Source organism: Ascaphus truei, chromosome 4 (assembly GCF_040206685.1).
Source record: "Ascaphus truei isolate aAscTru1 chromosome 4, aAscTru1.hap1, whole genome shotgun sequence".
NCBI classification, from domain to species: Eukaryota; Metazoa; Chordata; class Amphibia; order Anura; family Ascaphidae; genus Ascaphus; species Ascaphus truei.
This window is the reverse complement of record NC_134486.1, coordinates 319,661,784-319,675,434: the sequence shown is the minus strand read 5'-3', so window position 1 is coordinate 319,675,434 and position 13,651 is coordinate 319,661,784. Positions and strand designations below refer to the sequence as shown.

Here is a 13,651-nt window from a genome sequence, read left to right as displayed (position 1 = left end):
CACATAAGGGCTGCTGTGCATCCAGAGGGTGGGAGCTGTGGCTGGCTCTCCTCCCCCTTCACCACAAGGGTTTTAGATTCACACGCGCACCAATGGGGGGGGGGGGAGGTATTTAAAACCTGCGCTTGCTCAAGCTCACCATTGATTTGTTTTTTTCTCTCCCTGCAGGTTACGTGGTTTCCTGTGTCCCAGCGGCGTCATGGATCTCGATCCCCCCCCCCCAGCCCAGCCATTCTCTGCTGACAACCGGACAGCGCAGAGACCAGTACAGAGGAGAGAGCATCGGGACCGGAGCCTGGCTCCTTACTGCATTGGCAGCCGCAGGGACAGAGGAGAAGCAGCACGGAGAGGAAGCTCCACCCCCAGCCTCACTCCGGTGCCTGCACATGGCAGCCGCAGGGACAGAGGAGAAGCAGCACGGAGAGGAAGCTCCAACCTCAGCCTCACTCCGGTGCCTGCACATCAGCAGTGCAGGGAGAGAGACACCGGCCCACTACCAGGGAAGTGAGAGAGACCTCCACAGCTGCACACATTCCCTCCCTCACCGCTCCACCTCGCCTGCCAGAGGTCTCACTGTCCATACCAAAGGCCTCTCTGAGCCCCACCCTCCACCACAGCCTCTCTGAGACCCCCCCCCAACACCTCTCTGAGACCCCCCAACCCTAAGCTACCCAGATCACCGCCCTATATCTATAAAATAACAATATTAATAACATTCGCAGGCCTTTGCAAGCGATCAGCAGTCAGGGTTTAGGGTTACAGCTTGGTGTGTGGGGTGAGTCCCCAGTAAGTGTCCTTAATGGGGCCTCCGGGTGGCAGACCTGTCAGGCCAGTCATCGTAGGGAGACCGTGAATAGATCTGCAGGGGGAAGATGCCAGGAGGACGCCAGAGCATGCCGGGTGGTCACAGGAGGATGCTGGGAGGACACCGCTGAAGGCAAGTGCCATATATAAAAAAAAAAAAAATAATTCAAAACTCTGGGTTGGCCTTCAGTCGAAGGTGGCAACCCTGGCAGAGACCAGATCTGCATTATTGAGGGGCATGTAGTTACTGCACTAGCTATCTATACCCTTCTAGGCAGGGGCAAATCACAGAGGAGCAACCCAGCACAAAGGACCTTAACCCTATCTGGGGTGTAATTCTCTGAAACTCTGGTTTCTATTAAGATGCCTATTTAAATGGAGGAATAGCCAATCCCTCATGTTGACTCCATATGCAGCTTTTTGCAGTAGGGAAAAGACAGTTCAACATAAAATAATAAAAAGGATTCAATCACCCTTAACCCCTTGAGTTCCCTATAGAAATAGCTACGCCATGGGTTCTGGCATACTAGGGTCCCCATGATGTAGTAGCTACGTCATAATCTATTGTACCAGCTCATTTTTTTAGGGGAGATTTAGTTCTGCACTCCCCAGTGAGATAAATGAGGTAGTGGATTGCAGAACGACACCCCTTCTGTTATCAGTGACAGAACAATCACATGGTCTTTACCGAGAAGCGGACACGTGGTTGCAGGTTTCCAGACGGGGTGCAGCGCGGCACTCAAAGGGTTTAATTTTTTTTTTAACCATTTACTTCCAGAGTAAAAATGAAAAGAATTCCATGTATCTGGTAATTATTGCTCTTCTACTTCCTCTCGTTAAACAAATTATGTAAGCAATGACTGCTTATAAAATCGCAGAAAAGGGTTGTAAGATGGGGTAGTATCATATTTATAAGCCAAGGGAGCCGGGTGTGGGTCGGCATTATGAATATTTTTAATACATCTATTGTTAGCTGTCATTCTCATAAGACAATAGCAGAAGGGCATTAAACTTCTAGAGTCAGCTCACCAGACGATACTCTATGTGGCATGCGGCTGTCACCCTCTAGAAGGCAGCTGAAAGAATAATTTAATATCTGCTAGGAGAGGGGCTAACGATTCAAGGAATAAGGCTGCTTTCCTTGTGCTTAAACAAAATGTGAGCTTTTTTATTTATTTAAGATCAAGTATTTGGAAATTCATATTTATGCAGCTCAATGTGGAGCAGGGAGACAACACTGTTTTGCTGCTTGAAAGGCAGCATGAGCCTAGCAACTACAAGACGTCAATAATGCTCTCACAACCAGTGGCAGAGCTACCATATAAGCAGACTAAGTGACCGCCTAGGGCCCCCGGGGGATGGGGTGGATGTGTGTGTGTGTGTGTGTGTGTGTGCGCGCGCGTGTATGGGGATGTGTGTGCGCGCGCGCGTGTATGGGGATGTGTGTGCGCGCGTATGGGGATGTGTGTGCGCGCGCGTATGGGGATGTGTGTGCGCGCGCGCGTATGGGGATGTGTGTGCGCGCGCGCGTATGGGGATGTGTGTGCGCGCGCGCGTATGGGGATGTGTGTGCGCGCGCGCGTATGGGGATGTGTGTGCGCGCGCGCGTATGGGGATGTGTGTGCGCGCGCACGCGTATGGGGATGTGTGCGCGCGCGCGTATGGGGATGTGTGCGCGCGCGCGTATGGGGATGTGTGTGCGCGCGCGCGTATGGGGATGTGTGTGCGTGCGCGCGCGTATGGGGATGTGTGTGCGCGCGCACGCGTATGGGGATGTGTGTGCGCGCGCACGCGTATGGGGATGTGTGCGCGCGCGCGTATGGGGATGTGTGTGCGCGCGCGCGTATGGGGATGTGTGTGCGCGCGCGCGTATGGGGATGTGTGTGCGCGCGCGCGTATGGGGATGTGTGTGCGCGCGCGCGTATGGGGATGTGTGTGCGCGCGCACGCGTATGGGGATGTGTGTGCGCGCGCGCGTATGGGGATGTGTGCGCGCGCGCGCGTATGGGGATGTGTGCGCGCGCGCGTATGGGGATGTGTGTGCGCGCGCGTGTATGGGGATGTGTGTGCGCGCGCGTGTATGGGGATGTGTGCGCGCGCGTGTATGGGGATGTGTGAACAGGGTTATAGATTATATACAAGACATTGCATGAACAGTTAAAGATAATATGTTATAGGCGTATGTAACAGTTACAGACCAGATTAAAATGTGTGAAAGCATTTATACTGGTGGCGGATGTGAGAGTCTCCGGTAGATTATTCTAGTTGTGGGGTTTACAGTAAGAGAAGGCAGAGTGGGCCGATACTTTGTTGAACCGTAGGACCATGAACAGTCTTTTGGAGTCAGATCTCAGATGATAAGTGCTGCATGTGGTAGGGGCGAGGAGCTGGACTATGAGGCATCTTCTCAAAGCTGTAAGACGACCTGGAAGCCCCATTAACTTCAATGGGGTTTTAGGGTCAGATCGCACGGAACACCGATCTTAGAGTTTTAAGAATATACCCCTATATATATGTCCATGATACAGTTTTTTTTCAGTGGACACGAAAAAAACAATTGTGAAAAAACTAACCTCTTTGAATATGAAGAAGTTCAGGATAACCATCCCAAAGTTGTAGCCAATCAACAAGAAACGCAACTGGAATGGTTCTCGGTTCTTCATCCATCTGGGGCCCAACCACACAATGAGGAGATAGAGTGTGCTTATAGCCAGAGTAGGCAATGGAGACTGCATCATGGGCCATTTCTCAACACGTTTATCTGAGGGGGGAAAAGGAAGCGTTACTACATTTAGAATTACATTTGTAAGACAAATCCTTTTATTCAGACTTCTTGAGCCTTTCTGCCATGTGTTTTTGTCTTGAGCTCCAAAAATCCAGAGGCTATGATTACATTATCACAAAGCGTACTACCCAGGTTAATCTAACAATAAAGAAGTGAAGTCCCCTGCAGAGTCATTTTGCGGATTTCACAAACATGAAGATTAAAATGTGACTTTGGTATATTGGTTATGGAGTAATTGGCATTGGAAAGTGTTAGACTTCCTGAAAGTGACCCTGGATGGAAACAATACGGACAGAGTTCTATTGAGTATGTAGTTATTTGGGGTAGAGGCAGAAAAGGAAAACTTAACTCCAATATGTACATAACAAATTCCTCTGAAATATACAATGCATATTGCCACTTTGGGTTAGATTTACTAAAGGGTGATAAGCAATAACACCCCTTACTGCACCAGACCACACGTTACAGTCCATTCAAGTGGCACAGCACCATTGAGCCTTTATCTCCGTGCCTTGGACCTTGAAAATAAGATTGTAAGCTTTCTGAGGAAGCGATTTGCAAAGGATCTTCTCTGCACGCAATGTTCCAGACTTTCAATAATAATGACAGTACACCCAGCACCATTGGTTCAAGCAATAAGAGAAGAAAAAAGGTGGATAACAGATTTGTAGAGAAGGCAGTTTTGCATACACGAGATTGCACCTGAAATGTATATATATATCTATATATATATAGATATATATATCTATGTATATGTAGATATATATATATGAACAACAGCCCCTTACGAAGTCACAATGGTGAAACGCGTAGGGCGTGTTAACCGGTACACAGGAGTGTACAGGGGTGAAGCGGCAGATATCCAGACCGTATGCAGTGACCAGCATCCATAGCGTCAACAGCGGGGCAGAGCTGGAATCTCGCGAGGCTGAGACGCGATCATGTAACGGGGAAGCGGCTGTGAGTGTATGCTGACGCCGGTTTTCTTTCAGCAACGAGTGCGAGATACTCAATTAATAGTCAATTAATAGTCTCAACTACCTTTTGACTATGAAATGTGAGTTTATTACTTACTATGGTATTTTAATTAATTCTTTATTAAATGGTGTTACACTATATTGTGTCCCCTACTCTACTTTACATGTCCGTGGTAAATCCATGTGACGGAGGAATCGTGTTCTATATCTAACCTGAGGGGATCCCGTGCCTATCCTGTTTGGAGTGTGTGGAGCAGTGACTAACATCTTAAAGGGTCCAGTGTGGGCAGAAATATCCTGCAGAGTTTCTGATCCCTGTGTGGATAAAGGCACACATTTGTCTGACTAATTGTGAGTGCGTATCTTACCAGCTTAAGAGTGTCAACTATTTTGAACATACTACTCTGTTACTGTGTTTTCTTTTCTTTTTCTCTCCCTATCTTTTGCGCCTAGGTCATTCTTCTGGTGTATGCCATTTACAGCTGTTGTGGAGCTGTGGACCCAAATTGGCTGCAGGTTGATTAGGGATAGAAAGATTGTAAGGGTTAATATCTCCCATTATGTGTGTATGTGGTACTAATATTAGAAATTAATTTCTGGTAATTGTTTAGGGTTGCACAGTTTGTTTCTTTTTTCATTGAAATGAATATGTTTACTAATTTATTGTACTAATGAACAAGGAGAGAAAGAACCCCTATATTGGGAGCACACAATGGCTAATGATACTGATGTGAGAGTAAAGTGTTAAAAACCTGATAAAGACTTAATATACTGAAGTATATGTGTAGTGGATTAGGGTAAAAACAACTTTATTGGGAGAAATCCTCCAATAAAATATAATGTCTCTATAAATAAATCCTATATAAACGGTGAATTAAAACACGGTGGAGGTGGGGTGGATCAATAGGATATAGTAATCCAATATAGCTACAGGCTATCTAGGTATCCTCAAATAGAGATAGGTAAGTATGTGCCAACTGATGGTCAAAACCACATGCAATATTCTGAACCAGCTATTGTAATCCAGTCCTGCAAGTCCAACAAATTGGCAGGTAAGGAGTCACTGCCTAGATGTTTCTGACAACGTCTTTTGCCCCGAGCCCTCTCTGCAATATAGAGTAGCTAAATGCTGTTCATATCATAGCTGGCTCTAAAGTTTATAAGCACAATACATATGATAAAGCTATGAGGAACCAGTGCTGCGAGTCTAACAGATGGGCAGCATAGATCTCTGCCCAGGTGTTTGTAGACAACGACTTGTGCCCAGTATCAAATGCCCTCACAACTATAAATAGATGACAGGCTATCTGATGAAAATACACATTCTGAAAGCTAAATATATGATACTTGACAAGTGGTACTGGTGTCCAGTCCCCACACAATGTATCAACAGCAATCTGATTAAATGACAGTATATAAAGAAATGTCCAGTGTTCAATGCTCTCATGGATATGAGTAAATGACAGGCTCATAAGATACACAAATATACACACTCTAAAACCCAAATATGTATGATAGTGGGACTAGAGAGATCAGTGGTACTGATGTCCAGTTACCACGCAAAGTGTCAACAGTGAGCAATGACTGCCAAAGACATAACTCCATGCGTCATAGGGTCATGTACTGAAAACAACTTTAACCCGACATGGCTAGAACACAAAACAACCTAAGCATGTTTCTGGCACAAAACTATAACTGTATATCCTTAGATAGCCTATACATCACCCCCCTATGCACACCATACAGACCATGGAAGTCTGTGAACCGGGTACTTCTCGGCGTCGGAGACAGTGAGTACCCGGAAGTGACGAACCCGGAAGTCTCGGGAGACGTCACCAATGACGTCACTACGTCCCTAGTTGCCGACGTACGTTTTGCTGACACGGCTTTTTCTTAGGCCTAAGCCTAAGTCTGTATGTGATGTAAGTGATGTATAGGCTAAGGATATACAGTTATAGTTTTGTGCCAGAAACATGCTTAGGTTGTTTTGTGTTCTAGCCATGTCGGGTTAAAGTTGTTTTCAGTACATGACCCTATGACGCATGGAGTTTATGTCTTTGGCAGTCATTGCTCACTGTTGACACTTTGCGTGGTAACTGGACATCAGTACCACTGATCTCTCTAGTCCCACTATCATATATATTTGGGTTTTAGAGTGTGTATATTTGTGTATCTTATGAGGCTGTCATTTACTCATAACCATGAGAGCATTGAACACTGGACATTTCTTTATTTACTGTCATTTAATCAGATTGCTGATGATACATTGTGTGGGGACTGGACACCAGTACCACTTACTTCTCAAGTATCATATATTTAGCCTTCAGAATGTGTATTTTCATCAGATAGCCTGTCATCTATTTATAGTTGTGAGGGCATTTGATACTGGGCACAAGTCGTTGTCTACAAACACCTGGGCAGAGATCTATGCTGCCCATCTGTTAGACTCGCAGCACTGGTTCCTCATAGCTTTATCATATGTATTGTGCTTATAAACTTTAGAGCCAGCTATGATATGAACAGCATTTAGCTACTCTATATTGCAGAGAGGGCTCGGGGCAAAAGACGTTGTCAGAAACATCTAGGCAGTGACTCCTTACCTGCCAATTTGTTGGACTCGCAGCACTGGATTACAATAGCTGGTTCAGAATATTGCATGTGGTTTTGACCATCAGTTGGCACATACTTACCTATCTCTATTTGAGGATACCTAGATAGCCTGTAGCTATATTGGATTACTATATCCTATTGATCCACCCCACCTCCACCGTGTTTTAATTCGCCGTTTATATAGGATTTATTTATAGAGACATTATATTTTATTTGAGGATTTCTCCCAATAAAGTTGTTTTTACCCTAATCCACTACACATATACTTCAGTATATTAAGTCTTTATCAGGTTTTTAACACTTTACTCTCACATCAGTATCATTAGCCATTGTGTGCTCCCAATATAGGGGTTCTTTCTCTCCTTGTTCATTATTGCCCTTTCCCCTGGTTGTAGCACCTTAGTCACGGGCAGTAGCGAGGGTATTTTTTCCTCTCCCTCCCCCCTTCCCCACATCCCCTCCTTACCCTGGTTGTTTTAATTTATTGTACTGACAGGTCAATCCACATTATATTTTATTTTCAAGATATTACTACTATGGCCTGAAATGTAGTTCCAATGCATTTTACTTGGTTTACCAAAGATTCCTGGTTTAATAATCACACCTTTTGTATTTCTCATTAATGGCAGCAGAACGCAGGCACCAAAACATTCCCAGTAAATATTACAACTATCTCCTGTGTCAAAGCTTGAATTAACGAGTGCTTTATTAGGCTACTTAGGCCTCAGGCGACTGCCGTGACGCCAGGGTCACGTGAGCTGGTTCAGCCAATGAGGGCGAACTAGCTTTGTGACGCATCCGTCACGCTCCCGCATCACCTCCGAAATCTCCTGCAGCCAAGTGCACGGATCGCTGGTCTGCAGGCGTGCGTGCGGCCGCGCAGGTAGTATAAGCTCGGCCTTAGGATGGCCTTTTTTTTGTTATGGTTAGAGTTTCAAAAATAAAGTCCTGCTCCTGATGCTAACATGACAAATATAACTGGAGTCACAGGCTGGACATACTGTACTGTAACAGAACATGAAGGCTGGAGTGATAATTGCAATATATTCAAAGGCTTGGCTCGATCACTGGGGACTAACGCCCAGACTCGCTAAGCAGTTGACATCGTATGGTCCCATATACTTTTAAAAAGACCTTAAAGTGCATGCAGCCTTAGAACCATTTAATAAATCTGGCCCTTTGCCTGAAAGTGAACCACAGAAGCTAGTATTTGAAAAGTGTTGGCTGAAATGAAACTGAAGTAAGGGATAGAACTGCATCAGAAGCAGGTAGTGACAATCCATGTTACTCTCCGTGCCCTGTACCCCCTTCAGCCAATAATGCACTGCAAATAAAGGAATTAAAGCAGCCTCCATATCCATGGTTACTTGCTACATATTTACTGTAAGTACAAATATAGGATAAAGTATCTGTCGTCTAAATTTAGCATAGGTTGAACGACAGACGTACGTCTTTTTACAACCTCATCTAATATGTAACTATGCAACATATCAAAATAAAACGTCTAATTTGTTTAAACTCAGTGCTATTGTAGCTTCATTAATCATAGATGCCTCAGTTACAACTATGCTCATACCCAACATACTCAATACAAAGCACTGCATGGTCATAGATATTTACCATTGTGCATACTATTCACAATAAAGATTTTACATTTCAAAAGCGGTTAAACAAAATGAGGTCTGTTATATAGATGTCAACAATAGAAGGAAATGAGGTTTATCTGAATTGTAGTGTATCTCCAACATACCCCGATTAGTGAGTGCAGCTTATGGTGCAGAACACAAGCCGTGTTTTGCTCACAGCCATGTCTTACAGTAAGTTAATTCTTATTCGGTCTGTACTGTACATAGTCCACAAAATGCGAATTATCACCAAGGACCGTAATCCAGCAAATGTTTCTATCTTCTCTGCACCTGCTGTCATGGGACTTAAGCTCAACTGAAGAAGGCAGTTAATGTAATGTAGAGTCAGCAAACCTGGGAAGGATAGTGTGGAACAGCTGCCGTGGTATTATTGCACTGCTGATTCCTCTTTCCATCAAATTCAACCCCTTCACAGCTAAAGAGGCCTCTAATAACACTGGCCCATCTGGCAAAGGTGTTCATTCCTTGGCCAGCCTCAAATTTGAGTCCCGTAGATTTTTTTTTACATAATATATCCAAATGTATTTTTGCATCAAGATTTCATTTGAAAAACTGTTTAATAGAGATTTTACACTGGCACGCTTTAAATAAAATTGATTTATCTAGTTATGCGAAGTGTTAAAAACAGCGAAAGGAATGCAGGAGGATGACAGAGGCAGACATGCATTTAGTGTTATTACCTGAAAAGTAGTAACATTGATGAGACCTGTCAAAGTTATATGTTATATGCAACGTATGTGTGTGTGTATATGTATGTATGTATTATAATTTTCCTCACAAATACGGAAAAGTTATATATATATATATATATATATATATATATATATATATATATATATATACATACATACATACATACATATACATATACACACATACACACAGACACACACACAACGCCCCTCCCCCAACCAATATTAGAGCAAAGATCTCCTGTAACTCAAGCTGTCAAATCTATTCTTGTGCAGATCACATTTCACTAAGCTTCCTCTGCTACAGTCTGCATGACCTCCCCCTGATGCGCTACATTTTGACTCTGGACGAGTTTATCGTTCATAAAATGAAAACACTTTGCATTTAAAAAAAAAAATGGAGTGTTCCTGTTTGCGTAGACCAGCTTCATGTGTCCATTTAGATTTGTTGCTATTTGTGTATGTCACAGTCACGGTCTGTATTTGTTCATCACACCTTGTCAGTTTGCACTTTGCATAGATTCATGTACAGCCACAACTACAATGTATCCAACATTACAAAAAATATATAGTTAAATACTTAACTGTTTGTTTTCTCATAAGTAAGGGTCATTTAGTTAAACTCTTTGGCCAAAGCATTATAACACTGCAGCCACGTCACGGCATGACCACTCTGCAGGTCCTAACACTACCTGTGAAAAATTCTCATTTACCTCACAAGCACATTTGTGCCTAAATGAAGACAAAACACACAAACAGAGTGCATCTCTGCATCAATGTGCACGCCTCTAGCATGCAGATGTGTCATTGCGTGTAACCCATCACAGTGTGGGTTAAGTATTAGCAGCACTATCAATCGTGGGAGTCAGCTGGAGTATAAGTAACAATGGCTGTATTGCAATATCATTTTGTACAAGTCCCTCCATAGCAATTTTCACCCTGCTCAATGTCAGTAGACACACAATAGGATCTATACTGCACAGCTTCTAATGCTCTTTGTGGCCCTAAATAGAAAAAGGACTGAAGACCGCTGCACAAGGTCACTCAGAACTCAAACTAAATGAGGCGGTAAATGTTCAGCAGTGACACTGCTTGGTACTCTGACCTTACTGCTAGATTTCTTTTGCACGCTTTAGTTCATACTGTATATTGAAGCCCCAAAAAATGATGCAGGTTGATCTATGGAGAAACACTCTGGACTTCCAGACTCACGTCTTAAAACTCAGCTTTTCTGCTTAAATTTGCAATATAAGACTCAAGGGCCATTCTATATTTCAAACCGGATTTCTGAGGATAGCCTTATTTTATCCTGCATGGCAGGACGAAAATGCAGCGGTTTTTCTATTAAATAATAACCATCTTAAGGGCTTCTGGTATGAAGCTAACCTAGAGTCTGCAAAGGCAGAAGAAAAATATTCATATATTAGTTGGAGAATAAATACAGCTTTGTGGTATGAATTGCCTCTATTTCTTCAGTTCAGGAAGTTTACCAAGGAAGCTCGCCATTAAACTTGTTTCCAGGATGAAAACAAGAAACTGATTTCCCTCAATACAATATTGACACATATTTGCCTCCCGCTTAAAATTTCCCTTGGTTGGAATCATGAATGAAATAGTAACGAGTCAGATTAACACATCCTCACCAAATATCTGCAGAAATCATGCATTGGCTCTTTATTCCATTGTCAATGATAACCATCTATGTCCTCTGAGCTCTGCAATCCTGAGCAGCATGAAATCAATACTAATTTCTTACAATTACCAATGTTAAAAAGCCACATTTGATTTCCCACAGGATATCTTCATGGCACCATCAGACGTGGCCTGAAGAGAATTCTTTCGGTCTTAACACAATGATCTAAAGTAGTGACTTCTGCAGCTCTGAAAGACAATGAACATCTGTGATGGCTGGGCTCACATAGGACCTATTTCTGTGTAAGGACGACTCCCAGTCGTCAGTGTAATGTCTTGTTTACACCGGCATTTTGACAGTTCTGCACCATTGTATTCCCATGCTTCCTGGGCCTGTATCCCATGTCCTATGTTGGATATACAGTAGGCATGACCATTTCTGGGCATGTCGCCTTATGTTTCCGGGTCCACGGCACCCTGGTAATCGAATCATAATACCTGGGCCGTGTGCAGAGACCAGGCTATTCAGCCCCCTGTCGGGAAAGACTGGTTCCCATATCGCGGGTACCGTTGTACCTGCTGTACTGTGTGTGTTTTACCATTAGCTCCGGCTAAATAAACTTCGATTTATTAAACACTTGCGCTCTGTATAGTGATTGTACGATCCCTGGTAGTCTAATCAACCCTGATCGTGACAACATCTATTAAAAATCTATGAAGAATGTTCATGTCAATAATAGGGACTGCAGCTTTTTTTAAATTTTTTATATATATAGCATTCTTTTTGGTAGCACCTGGAGATCTGTTTTTTGGGGGTTCTGAATATGACTATCTAAAGAAAGACCTCTGGGCAAGAAACCAATGATGCCCCTTCAACTTTACGAGCTTCACAATTCACTAATAGATTGGGTAACAGCACTCAGAAGATCTCTTGCAAAATGGAGCTTAAATTGTGATGCAATTGTCTGCTAAGATGATAAGCAAATTAACGTTGATTTTCAGAGTAGATATCTGCAACTTAAAACTTCTTACCACAGCAAAAAGATAAAGGGAACAACACAATTCTGCATGGTACAATCTGAAGGAGTATGTAACATAACAACAAAGCCACAATTTGAAACAAAGCTGAGTAAACACGGACCACACGCTACGTAATAAATTACTGATCTTTCATTACCAACTCTTTATCTCTGTATTCTATATATATATTATGCTGCCTAATGCAATTTGTTTAGTTGTTCATACTTCTTTGTGGAAAAGGGGGGTTCATTACAGTAATATATTTTTGGCAAAAAATCCAAGCTTGGCAAGATAAAAACCATAAGTATGAGTAAGAACTTCGGTCTGACTTTTTGAAACTCGAAAACTGGATTTCCCAAAACAAACTGTTTTTAAACACTGACAAGACTGTAACAATGGTACAGCTCAACCCCCTTATAACGCTGTGCTTGGGGTCCAACGAATCACATTGCGTTATAAGAGGATCGCGCTAGAAAGAATGTACAATTGTATACATTGTACAATAAAGTAAGATACCAATTATCGTGTTATAAAGTATTCATAAATACGAAAATTGGGAGCCACGCTTGCGTTATAAGCGGATTCCGTTACAACGGGGTTGAGCTGCATTTGGGACCAAGACTAAATTTTTAGAGCTTCAAGTGACTGAGCTCCAGATCAGAACCAACGCTAACACCACCCTAACTCCTATTATTAGTTTTAAATACCTGGGCATAAGGTTTGACTTCCATTTAACATTCGAAATGCACATTGATACCCTGACATCCAAACCTATGCCAAACTAGGTGTACTTTATAGGAACAAATGCTCCCTAAGCCTACTGGTCAGAAAGTGTATCACACAGCAGATGCTAATGCCAATTATCGACTATGGAGACATAGTATATGGCTCGGCACCCCAAACCCACCTTAAACTTGACACCCTCTACAATTCAATATGCCGTTTTGCTCTCCAATGCAACTACAACATACATCACTGCGAAATGCTCAAATAACTAGATTGGTCATCACTTGAGTCTAGGCGTAATGTTCACCTTTCCTGTCTTGCCTTCAAATACTTTCTGGGCAAGCTACCCATCTATCTGAACAAGCTCCTCACCCCTACCACATGCAGCACTTATCATCTGAGATCTGACTCCAAAAGACTGTTCATGATCCCAAGGCTCAACAAAGTATCCGGACGTTCCTCCTTCTCCTACCGTGCACCCCAAAACTGGAACAACCTAGCGGAGACACTCAAACATCCACCACCAGTTTAAGTTTTTTCAAAACCAAAAAGATGTCTCACATTTTAATCTGGTCTGTAACTGTTACATACGCCCATAAGATATATTATCTTTAACTGTGCAAGCAATGTCTTGTATATAATGTATACCCTGTTCACTTATGTAACTATATTTGTAACCATGTATTATTTGTCATTTTAACTCTATGCCCAGGACATACTTGAAAACGAGAGGTAACTCTCAATGTATTACTTCCTGGTA

The 13,651-nt window shown here is 42.9% G+C and overlaps 1 protein-coding gene across 1 annotated transcript in view; it reads right to left on the bottom strand.

Annotated features, from left to right (window-relative positions):
• The window catches only part of ELOVL4 (ELOVL fatty acid elongase 4), a 39,671-nt gene that overhangs the window by 12,753 nt on the left and 13,267 nt on the right, over positions 1-13,651 (bottom strand). Inside the window, exon 2 of the mRNA XM_075597964.1 lies at positions 3,377-3,564. Within this exon, the coding sequence (XP_075454079.1) occupies positions 3,377-3,564 (188 nt within the window). The remainder of the gene's footprint in view (positions 1-3,376; positions 3,565-13,651) is intronic.